At 31.8% G+C, this 23,265-nt stretch overlaps 2 protein-coding genes, 1 long non-coding RNA gene and 1 pseudogene across 7 annotated transcripts; all 4 read right to left on the bottom strand.

Annotated features, from left to right (window-relative positions):
- Positions 1-2,621: 2,621 nt before the first annotated feature.
- LOC101266006 (uncharacterized) lies at positions 2,622-8,905 on the bottom strand. 5 transcript variants are annotated; one of them, XR_011220211.1, is made up of 3 exons: positions 8,665-8,867; positions 8,000-8,072; positions 2,622-3,032 (listed from the first exon to the last, which is right to left on the bottom strand). It is a non-coding gene; the product is annotated as an uncharacterized lncRNA (long non-coding RNA). The 5 variants fall into 5 exon arrangements; XR_003246040.2 differs by having other exon boundaries at positions 6,654-8,274; positions 8,665-8,865; XR_003246038.2 differs by lacking the exon at positions 2,622-3,032 and adding an exon at positions 4,050-4,304 and having other exon boundaries at positions 8,665-8,905.
- Positions 8,906-9,902: 997 nt separating this feature from the next.
- LOC138347686 (uncharacterized mitochondrial protein AtMg00810-like) lies at positions 9,903-10,994 on the bottom strand. The gene has a single exon (XM_069295989.1). It carries the CDS (start codon positions 10,992-10,994, stop codon positions 9,903-9,905), a length of 1,092 nt encoding a protein of 363 aa, XP_069152090.1.
- Positions 10,995-17,550: 6,556 nt separating this feature from the next.
- Positions 17,551-21,667, bottom strand: LOC104646504 (uncharacterized; annotated as a pseudogene).
- On the bottom strand, positions 20,076-20,742 carry LOC101259419 (uncharacterized). Its single transcript, XM_004235413.2, has 2 exons — positions 20,455-20,742; positions 20,076-20,360 (listed from the first exon to the last, which is right to left on the bottom strand). The coding sequence occupies exons 1-2, from the start codon at positions 20,740-20,742 to the stop codon at positions 20,076-20,078; spliced, it is 573 nt and encodes a 190-aa protein (XP_004235461.2).
- Positions 21,668-23,265: the final 1,598 nt, after the last annotated feature.

The raw sequence follows: 23,265 nt of genomic DNA, 5'->3' as shown, positions 1-23,265 counted from the left end.
TTCTTCTAAATTCATATAGTTTCATAACAAAAAACTTATTTTTTTTATTTTATATTATTATATTTCATTTTGTTCTCATTCTTAACCTTCCTTCACGTGATTTTATATAATTTTTTTGTATTATCTATTTATTTATGTCATACTTGTTTTCTCATTAGCATAGTTTTATTAGCATTCTAATTTTTAAATTAAATAGAATTTATAGTTAAGTAAGGTTATAGACTTACATTTTTTAATATAAAAATAGTAATAACTAAATCATATTTATGTATACTTTATTAAAATTTGCAATAAGAGTATCATGTTAATTTTTTTGTTTCGAATTTATGACTTATGTTATATTTTCAATTTAATTTGTTTTAGTAATATTAAGTTCACATTGCAAGTCATTTTCTAATTAGATTATCTTTTGTCAAATACTTTAGCAATTTATGACATTTTCTTATATATTATTATTTTTATCAAACATGCATTTTATGATGTTCGTAGAAACTTCATACTTTTAGTTTTATGATCAATTCAATTGAAATATATTCATTTGAAAAATAGAAATCAGTTATTTTTCATAATTAATTAAAATTATATGCTTATTAATTATGATATATCTTGAATATTTAATTTAATATCATTTATAAAGTTTCTTAATTATCTAGTATACATTTTAAATAATTAATCTTTAATTTTAAAATTTAAATTATGATTACAGTATAACTATTAGACTATGTAATTGGTAGGATGATAATTACTATCCTAATAGTTAGACCAACTTTCAATTATCAGATTACTTTTCAAACAGACCCAAAATATTAGCTTAATAGTTGAGAGGGTCCAAATTTACTTTAAAATTTTTAGTTCAAACTTTAAGCATCACTTCTTATTTTTTATAAGTTTTTTTCAGTAAAAATTATAAATCCATAAATTTATACTTTAAAATTTTTAGTTCAAACTTTAAGCACCACTTCTTATTTTTTATAAGTTTTTTCCAGTAAAAATTATAAATCCATAAATTTATGAAAATAGACAAGTCAACATCGTGGTGGGGTGTGCTTTTGCTGCATTCTAGTGTTCCCTCTGCCTAAAATCATTTTGCTTGTTTTCCTTTTACACTTCTCTAAAATATATGAATAAGAATGGATTTTGATTATTCTACGACCATAAGTCATGTTTGAATAGCAAAATTTCATATAATATCTTTTTTACTCAGGGGCGTATTTAGGCCCATTCAAAATAGTCACGTGACACGACTTCTTCAAAAAAATTTATCGAATATACCTATATTAAAAAAAACAAAAAAAAAACTAAAGTATAAAAGAATATACAATACACTCTTTGTAATATAATTTGGTTGGCTCAAATGGTAGATGCAACATATTTTTGGGGTCGACTCCTTAAATCTTTGTATTAGTATATTTGACTCGTGAGTTTGTTCAATTTTTTCCTTTTTTTTCATCAATCATTGTTATTCGACATCTCGAATTTTCATATCAGGGTAGTATTTTTTACTATTTAGGTTTTTTTAATTAGGGGCTTGAATTTTTATTTTTATTTGTTCATCATAATAAATTTATTTTGTACTATCTACTTGTTACAATGAAATAATTTAGTATTCATTAAGTTGATCAAAATTGTCTGCAATCCTCTATTATTTGATACTCAATTACTTATTGTGTAGATCAAATCATATTAGCTTAAATTTTTAATGGAGATTTATTATTCTAAAAAAAAAGTTCAAATGTTCAAAGTCAACTTTAATTAACGACTCAAGCTTCAACTTACTTGAATGAACAAGCTAATGAGTTAATAAAGATACCGGCGAAGTGAAGGAGTTGATTTAAATTCATTGTTGATTTATTTAATAACATGAAAATGTGAATGATTTTTAAATTTTTACAATATCATCTAATTAAAAGGGACCTCAAATATTCGGAAACTTAAAATAAGACTTCTTCGATTTTCTTCTTGAGCTATTTTTGTCCTTGTGACACCGCTTAGAATGTTTTTTGCGTACACCACTGGTTTTACTGCCTCTCCCTATTTATTTGTCTATTTTTTTTATTTGGCACACTTATTAAGAAAATAATAATTGACATATTAAGTTTACTATTTTATTTTTATTAATCATAAAATTCCAAAATCAATTTACTCATTAAAAATGTTCTAGCTTTTTCAAAAATATTAGCTCTCTAAATAAATTGAGGACATAATAGATAAATAAATATTATCTTTTTTTTGATTTGTCAAAATTGAACAAGTAAAAAGGGATCAGTGGAGTATTAAAGTGTTTATAAATCTTTCAAAATAATTCTGTTAATGACTAAGAAATAAATATCTTCGAACTTCTAAAATGAAAATAATTTGAGGTACTAAAATTTTTTATTTAAAAAAAATAATTTAAGATGGAGTAAGTTAGAGTAAGTATGTCAGAGCCAACTTGGTGTGAGGGAGTTTATCCAAGCACCTTTCGATGGAAAATTATTCTATTCATATAAAATTAAAATCATTTTTCATATATATATATATATATATATATATATATATATATATTAGATATCGAATCACTTCGACTAGTTCATGAATTGACTTCTGCAAGTTAACTTTAATCTTCTTAGTGAAAATCTTAATTCTATTACTTGAGAAGTACTTCCTCTATTCCATAAAAAGTGAATTTATGAGACAATGCATACATATTAAGAGAAATATTTATGAATATAATTGACTTAAGTGATCGGCAGCCACTTAAAGTTGTCCGCATAATTCACTTAGATACTTTAACTAATAGTTGTACCTATTGAACATATAAGTTATTCAAAATAAGTACCTATTGAACACCTTTCGATGACATGGCACGAAAAGTGTATAACACCGTTACTTAGCGCGTGAACATATCTTCTTCAAAAATGTACCTCTTTATTTTCCTTTTTTCTTTGACCATATCTTCTTCCTACAGGGCTACACCATTATCAGTTCAACCGTGCACCTCGCTGGCACCATTTCCACCGCGCTAGCGCCACCACCACCAATTCTTCTCTTTTCTGTTAAGCTCAAATCAAACAATTTTTAAATTCTTCAAGTAATTTCTTCCAAAAAAAAAAAATTCCACCATTAACTTGATGAGAAAAGGAATAGAAATGAATAAATCGATGAACTTTAAACAAATAGTTTCAGAACCTCTTATTTGGAGTTAGAAAATCTCTGCACAAACACTTCCATTCCACCATTAATGGTTGAATTTCCTTTAACTTTCTTTTGCATTAGAGAAGAAAAATGAAGAAACTAAAGAAGAGTACGTAGTTTGTTATTTCAAATATTCTTTTTCTGTAGACCACATATTTGAATTTATTTTTAGTTGAATTAATAAAAATAAAGATGATGGATTGACAACTGAAGGCGGCGACAATAGGTGGATGAAACACTTTGAAATTTGAATAGAGGAGGTAGCAGGGTCGAAGGTCATGGAGAGGACATAACCTTTTCCATTTTTTTCTTTTTGATTTCTTAATAAAATTTAATTATTATTTAAACTCAAATTGCCACGTGTATGTCATTAATTTGTTAGCTTGCCACGTCATAGCGAGTGTGTTACACACATTTCGTACTTTTAGCTGATTGTTAAAAAAGTGTTCAAATGATTTAAATTCAAATTGGTAGAGATGTTCAATAGGTATATGGTTAGGTTGAGGTGTTCAAGTAAATTATATGAACAACTTTAAGTGGCTGCCGATGACTTAAGCCAATATAATTTAAATTTTTTTTCATTATTTCCCATTGTGAAATCATGAATATAACTTCATCAGTAGTGTGATTATCTTTTCGAAAATACTTAGAAAACTTTATGAAAGGAAAATCAAATATAAAAAAAATAATCAAATATTCATCTTGAATTTTGAACAATTCAATTATGTAACTTATTTCCAACAAAAACTTTACATGAAATTTTTAAAATTAACATATGTAAGACCAATTATTACTAGTTATGGCATTATTCATTATGTTTCAAGTTTTAACACTCAACGATGATGGGTTATAACATCTGTTAAAATAAGAAAAGGTATAAGAATGGAATATATATTAACAAACAAATCAATAATAGTAATGAATTAATAATAGACATAAGATGCAATTAAATGCAGTGTTCTTTTTAAGGGAAAACTTGTTATTCCTTTATATCTCTAGAAATTAGTTTCTATCGCTTCTCTCTAGAATACCCTGCTTTATTTTCAAGCTTCACCCCCCTCCCACATGTTGTCTAATTCTCCAGAATTACCAAGAACACAAATTCCCCCTGATAAATGTGTTCTTACTTCCTGAAAAGATAGTTTTAAAGAAAAATTATTAGCAGGATAATACATCTCCGACGTAGACATGTATGACTACAATAATACAAGTTATTTGAATTCCTTAAACGTACCTAAGGAAGTCATGTCAGAGAATAACCTCTCTAGCAATATAAAAACAATTACTCTTTCCCAGGATGAAAGTGAAAGGGTCTGGGACCCGTGGAAAAATTCTGTCATAATTGAACTTATCGATAAAAGAATCGCCCAGCAATACTTAAAAGCAGAAAATCCAAGCTCTCTGGCGGCTACCCGAAAATTTTTCAATCATTGATCTAGGTCAGATTTTTTCACGGTAAAACTAGCAGACGAGGATAACGCTCTTATGTCCAGCAAAATGGCCCGTGGTTCATTAATGGTCATTTCTTATCAATTCAAAGATGGGTTCCTAATTTCAACCCAGAAAAATCCAAATTAACTTACACGGCTGTTTGGGTGCGTCTACCGCAACTTCCTATAGAGTTTTATGATTGTATACTATTAAGACGTATTGGCAACTCTATCGGTACATTCGTGAAAATAGATGCCTGTACAAGTGCTACTCTGCGAGGGAGATACGCAAGACTATGTGTACAGATTCCAATGGAAGAATCGGTCACTACATCCATTCAAATAGGAGGGCATAAACAGGATATTGCCTAAGAAGGAGAAGGTTTCCTATGCAAGAACCGTGGGAGACTGGGACATACTATCCCTATATGTCCCTACAACTCATCATTAAGTTTCGATAAAAAGGAACAGAGTGGGAAACATTTGGTGACTGGTATATCAAACAAGTCGAAAACAACATTGTACACTGAAGGACACCATGTCAAGTCAATGGCTTACAGTAAAGTTCCCTCGCAAAAAGCGTCAAATACAAAATCTTACGAAGAATGCAATCGACCCTGCTAATATAAGCAACCCAGGTAAAAACGTCAAATTTATGTATACAGGAATAGGTAAATTCTTTAGTTCCCATGATTTCCTCTGATCAATGCTCCTCCAGTCCTAAACAATTTGCTACTACTGTTGTTTTGCAAAATTCTGATAATTTTAGAAACTCCCCAGTTATTCAGAACTACTCTCAGACTCTTCTAAGGATTGATAAGCAAAATTTTGACAGTTCCTCGATAAACAAATTCGACATCTTGAAAAATATGGAGGAAGAAAATATTAATAATGAATTCAGAAAAGATTCAATTACTTTACCCCTACTAATGATCCCGACTCTCTAGATTCTGAGGCGACATGCTCTAGGCAAAACTTTTCAATTCATCCTACAAATTGCAACGACGTGTCGACTTCTCAATTAGAAAAATTATTAAATTCTAATTTTACCCCTAATACTAGTAGGGTTGACATAAATACTAAGGGTGCCCCTACTCAGGTTATACACTTGGCTAAGATAACTGAACAAGTGGATATAGATAATAACGTTACAAATTTTCCAAAATTTTCCTGTGCTATCGACACGCCAATGATGACCAATCCCCCGTCTATTATATCTTCCATTGTTGATACTCAATAATTTCCCAACTCTCTTAACTCTAATATCAAAATAAATCTTATTAAGAATGTTCAGAGCTCCAATTCCTATTCATCAGAAAGTTCGTCTCCTTCCCATCTCTCGCTCATCGAGAAACCCATTCTCTGCGATGAGCAATCCTTACTTACTCCCCAATACCCCAGAGACCCTCTAAGCTCCCCTTGTATTCGCCATTCGCCACTCAACCAATTCACCCTCTCCATCATCCCCAGTCATGGGTGGAGACAGCTCTCCCATGCCATGCAGCTCTCTTCTCCATGGACATCAATGGAGTAAAGACGATAATAATTCTACAAAACTCAAACTTTCTGGCGCAGTTAGTCACGGAGGGAATGAAGTTAGCCATGGAGAACTTTGTAAGCCAGATGCGGGTGACCAATGCAATGGATCTTCTTACGCTAGCCGCAACTCCGGAGTTCTTCAGCACCATGCAAGCACTTTGGAATTTACCCCATCATCTAAGCAGTTTTTCAAACATGGAAAGTATGGTGCAGATTCCCTTCTTCACCCAATAGACATAATAAACTCTACTCACTGTTTTTCCCCTGACAACCAATGCTAGTAATTCAAGGTCAACCTATATGAATCCCGGATCCAACTCCCATGAACTCTCCGTCTCAACGAACCCAAATGCCAAACGAGGGAGGGGGAGACACAATGTCGGGGGGCTCGTTCACAAAAATGCTAATTTCATCAAAGTTAGATAATTGGTGATTTAGTATAAATAGGTGTAAGGCTTAAAAGCAAGTTGACAGTGTCGATTGAGATATCTTAAGCAACATAACAAATACCTGAATGTGTCAACATATGGGAACTGGTGCAACATCTGTAATGCAAGCTAACATCAAACACAAGTTAGATTATATCCGCTCATGTGGACTACATGTTTATGAGTCTTTTTTATGACTAAAACATGTACATTGCATACAAATGACTAAACCTAAATATTGAGCACTCCTTCTTCCCTTGTCTTCCTTCTCCAACTTCATTCGCTACTCGAAATTCAAAGCTTGAAGATGATGAATTAATTAAAGTTGAGGATTGTCTATACATATAAAAATAAATCTGAAACAAACTTATTTGTACAACTATCAATTACTCGTGTATGACTTTCTTCTTCATCCCTACTGAAAAATATATTGTAGGAAACTTATTCATTTCACACTCAAAAAATACCAGCTAATTCCTCAATGCAAAAATTTTGCATTAATGCTTTTAGATAGATTTTCAGCTAAGATATTGCTTGAAAACTAAATAAAACCCTTCTTTAATGCAATAGTTGGTCTCTTTCTGCCTCACAAAAAAGTAAAGTATCATATGCATATAGAAAGCGTAAGCACAATTTCTTCCTCTCCATTCTTGCCAATGCATAGGCCCTTAAACTATCCCAAACTCTCTACCATTTTGAATGTTAAGCTTGGATTTTCATCACGAAGACAAAGAGATATAGGATAAATGATCACCCATCCTTAAACCCCTTCTAGACTTGAAGAATCCTTAAGGATCACCAACTATCAATATGGAAAATCTGACTAAAGAAATGCAGAATCTGACCCACTCTTTTTCAGTTATAATCATTTTCACCAGCACAAACAAAAATAAAAAGCATAGACGCAAAGTAAAAGATAATGATAATGTAAAACCTTATCTCATTAAGAGATCAAAATATTTTCTGTTAAAAGTTGAAATTCCTTACTAACCTGACGAAGCGCTTTAACTCAACTTCTATATGTGTAGAGCACATAACCCATTTCCTTCCCCTCTTGTGTAAGTGTGTTGTGTGAACAATTTCAGCAGCATAATGATGATACAATTTCTTAACACATACCAATTAGTTAATATCTTAAGTGTTTTCAGATAAATAAAACCTAAATGCAACCACATTACTGTACTCTGCCAAATTCATTTTGGAACGTTAAAAGTAGTAAAATGAACACTTTTCAAGTAGTTAAGATACTACTTGAGGTAGTTTGATTTCATGGTGGGCTATACTTCCAGAAAGGAAGACCTACAAGGAACATTCACAAGGACTTGCTCAAAGGGAAGATCAAGCAACTGAATTACCAATTACAAAGAAATGGAGGAAAAACTGAATTAGAACCGAAAACCTAAAATAAATGTAAAAGTGATATGTTACCGATTGGACTAATAGTTGCACCTCTTTTAGCTGAAACCCAAAACACCGAGCCTTGTACCTCTGCTTGATCATCCTGAAATTATAACGACAAAGGAAGAAATTCATCAATTAGGAAAACATGCTCACTAAAAACAATTGAATTTTCAAAACAGTGTTAATAGAGTTTGTTATCTCTAGAGAAAATATGGATAGTGCAGTTGTGGCTTCTTCGATCGGAACTGCCATTTGATGTGAGAGAGATTGAATGTGTTTTACATGGGGAACTGGTGCAACATCTGCAATGTAAGCTACTCAGGTTTATCAGAAAATTAAAAATTAAAGCATATCCCTTCAACTTAACATAAATGGGCCTTCAGCATCTCAAATAATAGGTAAAACTTAATATTGATTGAATAATAAATAGATACAAACTCCAAAAATCAAATTTGAATATATAGACTCAGTTTTGAAATTTAGCATCCTGATCAAAGTAAAACAACGAAACTCATGAATTCAATTCGAGGTATCTCAAACTCCATTAGAAACATGCAAGTAAAAAGTTAGATCAAAATTAGAAAATTAACAAAAATTTTGAGTCGAATTGCTAAAAAAAAATTTAGATCTTGAAAGAGAGTGAGTTGGGAGAGATTGAGAACTATAAATCTAAGTTGAAAACTTTGAATTACCTTAAATCTGTGAAGCATCCAATAGTTGTTGGGTTTATTTATTTGAATTTTTCTACATAATTTTATTTGAGAGAGATGTGAGGATTCGGAAAGGAAGAGGAAGAATGAGGAAGATGAAGAAGAGGGTAAAGAAAGAAAAATGTTGACTCCGATATAACACGTGTTTAACATTTACTTAACTCATTTGGAACCTCTGCAATTGCAGGTAAAATACCTAAATATCCCTCTTTTATTACAATTCGCCTTGGATTGTGTCCAATAGGGTTATGCAGTAACAATAAATGAAAATGGAGGTGGATAACAGTTGTATCCCACATAGCTAGTAAGAATACTAAAACACCCATCTAGAAAAGGTGTACGCCTGGTGAATTTTAGGAAATTGCTAGTACAAATACTATTTCCTTGGGTACAACAACATGATACATTGTTGGTCCTTTAGAAGTGTCACTTCTAAATAAGGAGGACAAGAATGAAGACGTTGGAAGAGAAAGTGAGATTCATGTGGGTTAAAAAAGAAATCGTCGTGTGTATGTAGGAGTGGGGGTGGGGTGTTGCAAGTGATGGGTTAAATAATCACTTCAAAGATGTACTTGATAATTATAAACGTATTCTCTCTCATAAAATTTTCTTTCTCTGACCTATTAACATTATATAAATTTATAAATATAATTGATTAATAAATTAAACCTGATTTTTAGTACTTGTAATTAAAATTTTATAAATAGTTAAAAAAATATATAAAGATAATATATTAACCCGTAAATAGATGCGTGAGGTGATTTTTTTTTTCAATTTTAAATAATTGTGAAATCATTTTAATCATGAACCAAAAATATGGTCCCAAAATCATTCTAAGGACTAGTTCAATAATGTTCGCGAAACAATTTAAGGACCAATTTCACATTTCATTCTTAAGGACCTAGTAAGCATTCAAGCTCACAACTTCATTGAAGAACCTTTATAGAGAAAGCTAGAACATGAAGATGAGAGAAGAGGAAATTTTGTATTGATCTGTTAAACTCCTTACATGTGAAATCCTTTCACTTCTTATATAGCAATCAGAAACAGAGAAAGGATGTACAAAATATCTACTAACTAATTCTTATTAGCACGATAAACGAGGCAACAAACTACTTTAACTAGTAATCTGAAAATTACAAAACAGAGCTACTAACTAACTTTTGAATTGTTAGTTATTTAACTAACTAATATTCATTAACTGTTTTTAACACGCCCCCTCAAGCTGATGAGTACATAACATTGATCTCTCTAAGCTTGCCTAAAAGATGCACATGTTGAACTTGACTCAATCTTTTTGTCAATATGTCTGCAAGTTGTTGTTGTGTATGTACATAAGCAGTGTCAACCTCGCCTGCTTTAATCCTATCCGGGATAAAATGACAATCTATCTCAATGTGTTTTGTTCTTTCATGTAACACTGGATTATCTGCTAACTGTATAGCTGATTTGCTGTCACTGAAGATAATAATAGGTAACTGAACATCCACTCCTAATTCTTTGAACAAGCTTAGAAGCCATGTGATTTTTGAGACTGTTGAAGCCATACTTTTGTACTCAGCTTCAGCTGAGCTTCTTGAAACGGATTGTTTTGATTTCCAAGAAACTAAGGACTCTCCAAACTTAATGACATATCTTGTGATGGATCTTCTTGTGTTAGGACAAGCAGCCCAATCAGAATAACACCAACAAGTAAGTATGTTAGCAGGTTCAGAATGTAGCCAAACACCTTGACCAACTGATCCTTTCAAATATCTAATCACTCTAGTAGCTGCTTCCATATGTGATTTCTTGGGAGATTGCATGAACTGGCTGAGTGTTTGCACTGCATAACTTATATCTGGTCTAGTGATAGTAGCATACAACAATTTACCAACCAATCTTTGATATGGAGTAATGTCATGCAGCACAACGTCTGCAGTGTAGCCATTTGCTTGATCATGCTCTACTGAAGTCAATCTCAAATTGTACTCCATTGGTGTGGATGCAGGTTTGGCACCGGTCAGGCCTGCATCAACAATAAGTTCCAATATATATTTCCTTTGATTCAAAATAGTTCCTTCAGAGGACCTCAATACTTCAATGCCTAACAAGAACTTAAGTTCACATAGATCCTTCAATTTGAACTGTCTGTGTAGACATGCCTTAACTTTTGTAATCAATTGTGTTTTACTTCCTGTGATCAATAGATAATCTACATAGACTATAACAATGACAAGATCTTCCCCTTTTTTAGTGTGAATAATGAGTAATAATGAGCACTCTGAGTAAAACCTATGGCTTGTAATGCCTTTGTAAGTTTTAGGTTCCATTATCTTGAAGCTTGTTTAAGTCCATACAAAGACTTGAGTAACTTGTATACTTTGTTTTCACCTGGTCTTGCAAAACTTCAGGTATCTCCATATAGACCTCTTAATCTAAATCACCTTGCAAGAAAGCATTATAGACATCCATTTGGTATAATGTCCAGCCTTTTGATAGTGCTCATGCAATGACAGATCTGACTGTCACCATCTTGGCAACTGGAGAAAAAGTGTCATGGTAATCAATCCTTCTTGCTGACAGTATCCTTTTGAAACGAGTCTTGATTTAAACCTTTCTATCTCACCATTTGCCTTGTATTTTACTTTATATATCCACTTAGAACCAACTGTATGCATGCCTTCTGGTAAGTCAACCACTAGCCAAGTATTATTTTGTTCAAGAGCTTTGATTTCCTGCTGCATAGCTTGTATCCACCTTTCATCTTTTGCAGCCTGACTAAAATTATTAGGTTCCACACATTCTGAAAGCTTACTTACAAAACTTCTGTACTCAGGTTTTAATTTGTCATAATTTAGAAAATTATCCATAGGATGTTTGGTGTTACTATGTCTCTTAGTAATGGCATAATCTTTCATCCAAATTGCCTCTTTGGTGCTTCTTGAATTTCTTCTAATATGAGAGTCAACTTGTGATGGTACTGCATGAATATTTTCAGAAACTTCCACTGTTGGACTAGGCTCAGGCATCTGATCTACTCAAGAATTCTCAATCTGAACATTCTGATTATCTTCATTGACTGTGATAGTATCTGCAGGCTCCCTATTATCTTCATTATCAATCTTATCCTCAACAACTTGACTTTCTACTTTCTCTAAAGGTGAACCATGCACAACAACTGAGGAATCAAGTTGAGGTATCACCTTAGAAAATGGAAAAACTTCTTCATGAAAGATACATCTCTATTCACATACACCTTAGTATAATGGATGTCCAATAATATATAACCCTTATGTAGTTCTGAATACCCTAAGAGAATAGCAACATTAGCTCTTGCTGAGAATTTATCCCCTTTAGGCACTGTTGTAGCATGGCAAAGACAACTTATGACTCTTAGATGAGACAAACTTGGTTGTTTACAATGAAGTAATTCATAGGGACTGTTGTTAGAAATAGCTGATGAAAGTAATCTATTAATTAAGTACACTGCAACCTTGATGCAATAACCCCAAAATCTGATAGGCAAATGAGCTTAGAATCTGATAGCTCTAGCAATATTAAAGAAGTGTATGTGCTTTCTCTTAACCACACCATTTTGTTGTGGTGTGTGAGGACAACTACTTTGATGCAATACTCCTAGATGATTGAACAAATCTCTACATTTTGAATTAAGAAACTCTGTGCCATTGTCAGATCTCACAATTTTGACATGAGAATCAAACTGAGTCTTAATCACTGAAAATAAATTTTTGATAGCCACAATGGTTTCAGATTTTAACTACAACAAATGAACCCATACAAATCTACTATAGTCATCTACTACTGTCAAGAAGTAATGCTTTCTATCTATAGTAGGGGTCTTATAAGGTCCCCATAGATCCATATGAACAACATCAAACATCATGGATGCTCTAGTAGTACTAATAGGAAAAGTAAGTCTAGTTTGCTTGGCTAAAGGACAAACAGGACAATGTGTATATACTTCATCACCTTTACTGCTTGTACATAATTCGATATGTCTCAATATTTGTTGAGATGGATGTCCTAACCTTCTATGTCATAGATTTGTGTCGTGTATTTTAGCTCCTGCAACTACTATTTCCTGAGCACACCTTATTTCCTCCTTCTGTTTAGATGTAAAGTCAGCCTTAAAACTGTATAATCCTCCTTCTTCTCTACCAATCCCCTTCACCCTGCCACTGCAGAGGTCCTGAAACACACAAAAGTCAGGATAAAATGATACAAAGCAGTTTAGTTCCCTTGTAATCTTTGACACTGATAACAAACTGAATTGAAATCTGGTACATGCAAGACACTTCTAGTCACTTCACTGTCAAATATAGGTGTTTCACCAATATGACTAACTGTAACCTTGTCACCTGTTGGAAGATGAACTTGATTCTTTTGTGACTTGGTGAATTCATGTCTCCTAGTCAGTAATTGTTTGTTTGCATTGATATGATGAGTTGCACCTGAATCAACAATCCAATCTTGAATAATAGAATTTGTCATTAAGCAAGTAGTAATACCTGTCATATTTGACTTGTTTTGTCTCTTGCACATCCCTGTTTAACATCTCCATTATTTGTTTGTACTCCTTCTCAGTAAATGTTTTTCCCATTGGCACCTTTGGCAGGTTGCTGTTTTCCACCTGACTAGTTGATGCAGTATTAGGATGATCACAGTGGTCATTAGAGATATTGTTTGCTGACTGATATCCTCTTCCGTATCCACCAGTATTTCTTGAACTTTGTCCTTTATAGCCATTGAATTGATTTGTCTTGTACCATTTCTCATGTTTCCATTCCCATTTCCATAGCCTTGTTTCTTCCTTTGTTTCCAGTCACTTGGATATCCAATCAACTTGTAGCAGTTATCCTTGGTGTGGCCAAGGAAATGATAGTAATCACACTTCTTCCCTTTGTAGTGTTCCTTTCCAGTTCCCTGATTCCTGTTTACATTCATCGTCATAAAACTTGGCTTCTCAATTCCATTAGCCATATAACTTGAGTGTTGGATCTCAGCATCTATAATCATAACATAAGCTTGATTCATAGATGGTGTAGTCCCTTTAAGTAGTATTTGTCTGCGAGCCTGATCATATGATTCATTTAGGCCACTCAGAAATTGAATCAATCTTATCTGCTCCAGATGATCATTATATACCTTCGATTGAGGATAAGCACCACATGGATTTGGAACTATAGCATCGTATTCATTCCACAGTATTTTTAAGTTTGAGAAGTAATGAGATATAGTATTTGTAACTTGTGAAAGAGTGGTGATATCTCTATGTAATTGATAGATCCTTACTCGATTTACCGTGTCAAATCTTTCCTTGAGATCATTCCACACTGAGAAAGAATTTGTGGCATAGACGATACCACTAAGAAGATCTTCACTAACTGTGTTCATCAGCAAAGACAACACAATCGCATTGCAAGTTTTCCATTGCTCATGCAGTTCTTCTCTGTACAAAGCTCTGGTACATGCACCAGTTACAAAACCATACTTTCTCTTCCCTAGTAGTGCAATCCTCATCGCCCTACTCCAAACTCCCTAATTCTCAGATCCAATCAACTTAATTGGAAACACAACACTTGAATTGTCTGAATTTCCAATGTATAAAGGATCATTCTGATCTATCTTCACTCCCACCATTTCTACAGATCTTTAAGCTACGAATTTCACCAACTAGTAGAGATCTAAACTCAACTAACTCCACATACTACTTTGCTCTGATACCATGAACAAAAGGTAGTGAGCATTCAAGCTCACAATTCCATTAAAGAACCTTTAGAGAGAAAGCTAGAACATGAAGAAGAGAGAAGAAGAAATTTTGTATTGATCTGTTAAACTCCTTACATATTCACTGCTTATATAGCAATCAGAAGCAGAAAAAGGATACTAACTAATTTTTATCAGCACGATAAACGAGGCAACAAACTAGTTTAACTACTAATCTGGAAAATACAAAATAGACTTACTAACTAACTTTTGAAGTGTTAGTTATTTAACTAACTAATATTCATTAACTGCTTTTAACACCTTCCGTGGTAGAGGCTACATAAATGGGATGATGATTAATTTTTTTTGGTCGCTATTGTCTTTTAGGGATTAGAAAATCATTTTCTAGGGATTGATTTTTCTCTTTGCTATAGAGTTTTTCATTAAAATATAAAATAAAATAAGATGGATGTATAACCGATACACAAATCATTTGTACATAAATTTGAAAAAGTGTACGAAAGGGGATTAGTAATAGAGCGTTAGTTGTTCTTTTAACATGCAACTTTTTTCATGTATTGATATTGTATAAATGTGTATAAATATGTATCGATATTGTATAGATTAATTATGTAACGAACTAATATTCCATAAATGGTGTATAAACGTGAATCAATATTATATAAATGTGTATTAATGTTGTATAGATAATTATGTGATGTATCGACATTATATATATGATGTATAAATGCAAATTAATATTATATAAATATGTATTGATATTGTATAATTAGACATGTAGTATCTCGATATTGTATAAATGGTGTATAATTGTGTCTTAGTATTATACATATAATATGTCTATATTAATTTATTATCATGTTCCTCTTTAATAAATTAAAAAGATGACATAAATCTTCTTTTTTTCCCCCCAAAAAAAATGTAATTATAAAAAGAATTTTTTTATTGAAAAAAAAAAGCAACAAGAAAATAATGCAAACAGTTTTTTTTAAAATAACAGAGCCAAAGAAAAAGAAATGAAAGATCAAAAAAAGAAGACCAAATGGCCAAATATGTCGACTAGCCATTTTTTAAACCAAATAGCCGAGCAGATACTTTTTGTGTAATTAATTTTTTTCAATGGACACTTTTGCATAATTTTTCATTCGGTAGAGTTCAAAAATACCCTTTTTAACATATTAGAATTATTAAGAAATATAGTTTTTTCACTAATTTGGTTTTAAAAAAACTTAATATTTAGAAATGATTCAAAAATGTCTTTCCTTCTACTTGTTGACTTAAATACATTTAGGAGTCGTTTGGTACAATAAGGATTAATGCATGGATTAGTAATGCAGGGATTAGTAATGCGGGAATTAGCAATGCAGAGATTATTTTTTATCCAATGTTTGGTTTATTGCTTATTCAAATCTTGTGTTTGGCTTAAAACTCCAAAAAATAATTTTTTTCCAATTTTACCCTTGAGTTATTATGTTATCTATTTCATGTAATTACCATATCTATTACGTTTACAACTTGAATATGAAGTGCTCAACAAACTTAATTCACTTGAGGGAACCTCAAGTCATAAATGAGAAGGCGTTATTTTAAGTATCCCGACAAATGCGTACCTCCCTCTTCTCTTAAGAAAACAAGAAAATATAAAATAAAACTAAAGTTCAAGTAAGGTGGACAACAACAGAAGTTTCTGATGCTAAAAGAAATATAGTTTGATCACAACTTCATATAAAGTTAGCAAAATTAAGCAACCAGAGAAAGCCACCTGAAGCTTTCCTGCTACATTGTCTCTAACTCAAATATTGAACACTGTAAAACTTCATTTGTCATAAACCAAATCAGCCTTTAAAATTTGATGGATAACAAATATGCAAGTCCCAATTCTTCTCCTAGTTCTTAAGTTGCATGGAATTAACATCTTGTAAGTGCCAGTAATAACTATCTTTAAGCAAATTTGGCGAAGTTTGTAATGAAATTCAAGCTTATTCCTAAAATAGACCAGAAGCATCATACAATAGTAAGGGAGGAAGGCTACTGATATGACTTGAATACGAACGCATCGTATCACTTTGATGAAAGCAGAACAAATGGCCGGTAGTAAGAAGTTGCAAGCCTGTATAAAATTTTAATAATTTTCTTTGCTATTCTATCATAGACAATGGTGCAAAAATAAAAAACGAACCCCTTTTTGCAGGTTTGAGGTTTCTTTCAGCAGTTTCAAGATGAATCCAAAGTCTATTTTGGCTGCACGTCAAAGTGTCAGTTTTGTCCGAAGGGAGAAGCTTGAGAAGGAGTTCTTGTCTTCAGTGCAGAATCCTCCTGATTTTCCCTGTTCGCTTAACCCAAACGCAGAAAGCAGAAAAAGTACTATCAGTATTGCTCTACTTCGAATTACTCTCATCGTTGTTGTGAATTTCAATTCCTTCTTCTTAAGCCAAAAAAAAATGCGCTTTTGTCCTTTATACTACTATTATTATTACCTTCTCTATTGCTTTCATCGAAAGACTCTTCCTGTATCTTTGCTCTTAAGATATCTGAAAATCACTTTTTTTGACTTGAGAAAGTGATCGACACGAACATCGTTGCTTCGTGACACGTAGCCAACGCGTGTTAATTAGGGGTGTGCATTCGGTTATATACTAGAGCTAAATGGAAATTAAATAACCACTCAAAATAAGTGCAGTGAGCAAATGCAGAAGGCCAAACAACTCATGCTCACTTATATCAGCTTGACTTTGAAGTGAATAACAACAACGGAAAAGAACGAACAAAGTACAACACAAAAGAAGGAATATATATATCCAACATCCATTCACAACACATTTTACATTTCAGTATATACTGAGAAAAAGAGAAAAAGAGAAGCAAGAATCATATACATCAATTGACAAAAGCAAGTCAAATAAACACATTTACATACATCATTTTGAGTTTATTACAAGTTACACCACATTCAAGTGTTTCCATAGATTCTAGTTACACAAAAGCTACTGTCCTCGTGTCCGTCTTACGCCTATCATTTCCAATATAGGACATAATTCGAGGTATCAAAAATTGACACTACACTCAAATATTTAAAGGTCTTTAATTAAGCAAAACTAGCAAAATGAACTTTCCACTTATCTTGAAGTCTACCATACTTCAAAGTTTATCATTGATCATCATAAACATCATAGTTTGACACTCAAGTTCACCCCTGCGTATAAATAATTCCATCTTTTTGACGTCATCACAAAGAATCATCGTTGCTTTGATGCGTTGCTCTATGGAGTACAACTCAAACATAGGGGATTCAATGATGGAATAAATTTGATCACGAAGATCAGATTGGTCACGATTTCCAATCTTGTCAATCAAGGCACCCATTTGTTTGTCTTGGCTGTCAGTAAAGTTTTTTAAAACCTCAACCATACCCTTAAGAAATACCTCAGTATCATTCTCCGAAATCCTTTTTCTTTTCTTGCTTTTTTTCCTTTTCATTGACATTAGACGACCTTTTGGTATACTCACCTTATTTATTGGTTTGTTGAGATCCAGCTTCTTCAGGTTCAAATGCTTCAGCACTTTTATTTTGAGATGCTTCAGGAAATGTAGTAGCTCCAGTAGCATTTTCAGCTTCTCCCTTAGTCACATTAGGTCTATGACTAGAACCAGCTTCTTCATCGCCATCAAGATCAATAGGAAATCCCAAACTCATATCGTTAAACATTACTAAGGATTGACTCCTTTGAATATCCTCAACAGCATCTAATGGGCCTTCTGCAAATTCCCCTATTGCTCTATCCTTGCCAAAGATTTCCTCCCAATCCACAAACATCGGCCATTTTTTCGTATTCATGTTTTTGGTATTTGGATCAACCTAGAAAACAATCACAAAATAAAACAAACCAACATAGTATAACTCAGTTAATAACTCTTTCAGAACACATATATAAATACATAACTATAATCATGAACAACTAATATCTCTCGCTATGTTTGGGTTGACACGAATGCACAAATACTTATACTAATAATAACTTTAATAAAGTATTAATTACCTTTATGAAGTCATCCCAAAATTTTGGATCATCAACTATTATAGCTCCATCACTGTATTGAAATCTCAATCCACTTCGGCTCTTTAGCATAGCTATACTTGCGTGACATTTCTTCCAATATCTTATTTTAGATAAGACATGTGGTTCACCTTTTAATCCGCTGTTAGGATGATGTTCACATAAATAACATTCTAATTCCTTTAGGTATCCAGGCTTGAAGGTTCCATTATCACCTCTCCAACCATTAACACATAACTCTTTTAATCCATTTATAAGAGTTCGTTCTTCTGCTACAATCCATGTCCTTCTAGTCGGAGGAGTTGAATTTCTTGATCTTTTTGATGTGTGGGCAGATGTTTGACTGCTCATTTGGCCTTTATATTCTTGGGAATAGATTATAAAAATGAATAGGAAGAAAACACTAATGATAATAACTATAATCCACACATAGAATAGTTGAACAAATATATAACCTTGTCATGAAATCAAGAACCGTTTCTAGAAAACTTTATATATAAAAAAACAAAATATAGGAGAAACTGATATATTCCGAAAGCATTAGGCTCTCCATATTAGAAGCTTAAAAGATATTGCATTCAACAGATGTTCATGCAAACATTCACAAGTGGAATTAGACCGAGAAACGGACTAGCTTCAAGTAGATAAATTTTCTACAATACATAGGTAAATTCCTTTCTCTATAGTCTTGCATGTAGACATTATCAATTTGTTCCTTTCTCTAATGACCATCTTCATGGTTGCTGCAAATCAAAGATAGGAAGAACAATACTAATTCTTTTCTATACATATGCATACTCATCATTTAGTTTTCATTTCCTCTATCAACTTTCAGAAATTATAATCTGCACTAGTGTTGCAGGGTTCTTTTAGTTTTAGGAGATTGGAGTTGTAAAATAAAGTCAAAGTTTACTATTAGAGGAAGTGATGAAGAGTAACAATTATAACATATTAAGAAAATCACAAATTTCATAACAACAGATTCCAAAAGTTACAAAAAGGATTCAAGATTCTTAATTAACTAGTATAAAATCTAAAACATAAAGGCTGACCTTAAAGCCCAAGCTAGCTAAATTCATCCAAAAAAAAAACAAAAAAAACTTAACATGTCATCACAGATTAGATCTTGCATTCCACATTGATTGAGCCAACTCATCCCTCCAAGTGGTCCACTCTTCAGACGATTCAACAAGATCAATATGTTCAGGTTGATTCTCAACTTGTTCTTCCATATCCATGTCTAAAAGATCCACATCCATCTCACTACGGATGTAGTTGTGAATCAAACAACAAGCACTTATAATTCTGTTATGAACTTTAACAGAGTACCACGAAGAACTCCTAAGAATTCCCCAACGCCCTTTTAAGAGAACAAACGCCCTTTCGATAACATCACGAGCCCTAGCATGTTTCATATTAAAAAGTTCTTCTCGACATCGAGGTGGGGGGTTGTCACCTTACCAATCCCTTAACCAATATCTATATCCTCGGTAAGGTGAAAGAAAACCTTTTCCATTTGTATATCCTCCATCACATAAATAATAATTACCTATAATATAAACATAAAATTTATTTACTTTTCTATTCTTTTCATGTACAGTTACCTTCTCAAAAAATTAAACACATCATTCTTTTTATGTTCTTATATGCATATGTACATGGAATACCCTCGGGAATTTTTAAACCATTGCGCCGCACTACAGCGTCTCGTAATACACGACCATCAGCAGCTAATCCTTCCCAACCAGGTAACACATAAGTAAAATTGAGATTTCTATCACAAACTCCCAATACATTAGTAGCTATATCTCCCTTCCTTGTCCTGTATCTTGGTTTGTACACAGATGGAACTCTAATGTGAATGTAAGTACCATCTAGTGCACCTAAACAACCCTATAAAAAATATAGAGTTACCTCATACTAGAATGAATTCTTAGTAAATTACATTATTCAATCATAAATAAATACTAAAATTAATCTCACCTACCTTAAACCATTTCCATCGATCTTCAATCTCATTTTCAAGGATCGGTTTAGGATTGACAAGGAACAGTGGAGTTAGTTTGAGTATAGCTCTCAAGCACTCATTAAAAGCTTGACTTACGCTCCATCCGGATCTAATATAATCGACCTTGATAGATCTATTCTTCTCGTGATGAGCCAAGATGTTTAAGAACATTGCTAGCTTTTCACTTCTTGACATATACTTACCATCAGTCAAACCTCCGACATCCTTAGTTAATAGAACTAAATTATGAAAGGCATTTCTATCCATTCTTAACTTGTCAATACATACAATATCACTATCATTTATAATACAATTTAAGTGAGAAATTACTTTTGGTAATCGGACACTCATATGATACCTAATCTCATGCACATTTCTGTATTGCCTTGTTAGTGAATGACTATGAATAGCCATAAAAAGGCAAATAAGGACTACAAGAAACTGTTGGCACATTATCTCCTCAAGAATAATATAATCAGTACTCGAAAGACGTTGAAGATCCATAACAACACCTAAGTTTTTCATAAAAATTAGACAAAATCAATACACACAATATGAAAAGAAACCTTTAAATTTTAAGCATAAATACTAATGGTGACGATGTTTTTCAGAAACTTTCAACCTACAAAATACTAATTAATTTGCAAGGACATTTAAATTCACCTATTTACAACCATTTAGGACAAGAACAAAAGAAAAGAAGAAAAGAAAAAAGTTCAAACCTGTATAAACCTTACAAAACTAATAGTGATGATGTCGTTCAGAAATTAACCCTACACGCTATGCCTTCTCCATAACCAAAGACGAAAAAAGACCGCGAAAGAAAAAAGAAAGGCGCCAAAAAGTAGAGTAGCGTGAATTATTTACCAATTCTAAAGGATATATAGAGAAATTGAGGGGCAATTCAGTCATTTCGTTTCCTTGTCCAAGTATCAGTAAACCTTGGATTAGTAATCCCTAGGTATCCTTGGTATTAGATAAGACCACATATGATGTATTAAGTTATCCATGTATTAGTATGTTTGAGTTGAATTGGGTAACCAAACATTGTATTAGGGGGGTTAAATTTTAATCTAAGGACTATTTTAATTAATACATCCTACCAAACGGCTCCTTAATGTATAGAAATAGTTCAATAATGGCCTTTTTTACCTATTGGATAAAAATATCTATTAAAAATGGTGTAATTTTATCCTCTTTCTGCCTAAAAATATATTTATCAAATATTAAATACTATTTAATATGCCCATATTTCGTGCTATCTTAATATATTATATTAATAAATATAACATTTCTACATTGTCAAAAAAAAATTAAATTTTCTTTTTAGCCTTAAAATTTGATAAATTAATAGATTAAAAGTCAACTTTGTAATTTATTTTTACTTCTATTAGCATCTTAGTTATATATTGTTTCCCATTATCTAACAATTTAAACCTTTTAAATCTGACAAGATTTTTGTATAAAATAAAAATGTTAAATGATATCGTATTTACACTTTCTAGACAATATTTTTTTATAGAACATAAATTTAGAATAAATTCTCCTGATAATTCATATATTTCTTAAAGCAAATACTTCTACAAGTAAGCCAATCATATAAGAAAATATTTTTGGATCATTTCTAACATGTTAAAGGGAACTTTTATATAATAGGAATGATTTCAATCATTTCTAATAGGTTAAGAAAATTTTACTCCAATAGACGAAAGAAAATTATTTTTTGAATTATTTCTAGTATCTCCGGTAGGTAGAGAATGAAGACATTCTGTTCGTTATGGGTGTTTGTTATCTTGGAAGACTTCCATTAACAATATATATATATATATATATATATATATATATATATATATATATATATGTATATATATATATATATGTATATATATATGTATATATATATATATATATATATATACATAACTTTTTCAATAACAATATATAACAATTTAATTTAATTTCACACATAATTTTCTCATGAAGAGAAAAGGGAGGGAGTACAATTTATTACAAAGTAAAGAGTAATATTCATGGAGTTTTTATCCATGCTTAGTTGGGGCGACTCTGAAATAAAATAATCCCTTTTCAAAATGTCACTTAAGTTGGAAAAAACTTAATGCCGCTGCGCGAAAAAGGGGTGTGACAATATGTAGAAATGATTTAAAAATGTCTTTCCTTCTACATATTGACTTAAATAAATTTAATGTATAGAAATAGTTCAATAATGGCCTCTTTTACCGATTGGATAAAAATATCTATGAAAAATTGTTTAATTTTATCCTTGCTTAAAAGTATCTTCATCAAATATTAAATACTATTTAATATGCTCATATTTCGTGCTATCTTAATATATTATATTAATAAATATAACATTTCTACATTGTCAAAAAAAAATAATTCTTTTTTGCCTTCAAATTTGATAAATTAATAAATTAAAAGTCAACTTTTTAATTTATTTTTACTTCTATTAGCATCTTAGTTATATCTTGTTTCCCATTATCTAATAATTTAAACCTTTTAAATCTGACAAGATTTTTGTATAAAATAAAAATGTTAAATGATCTCATATTTACACTTCCAAGACAATATTTTTTTATAAAACATAAACTTAGAATATATTCTCCTGATAATTCATATATTTCTTAAAGCAAATACTTCTACAAGTAAGCCAATTATATTAGAAAATATTTTTGGATCATTTCTAACATGTTAAAGGGAACTTTTATATAATAGGAATGATTTCAATCATTTCTAATAGGTTAAGAACATTTTACTCCAATAGACGAAAGA

This window comes from Solanum lycopersicum, chromosome 3 (genome assembly GCF_036512215.1).
Source record: "Solanum lycopersicum chromosome 3, SLM_r2.1".
NCBI classification, from domain to species: domain Eukaryota; kingdom Viridiplantae; phylum Streptophyta; class Magnoliopsida; order Solanales; family Solanaceae; genus Solanum; species Solanum lycopersicum.
Note: the sequence above shows the minus strand (reverse complement) of the source record. Positions and strands in the feature narration are given on the sequence as shown.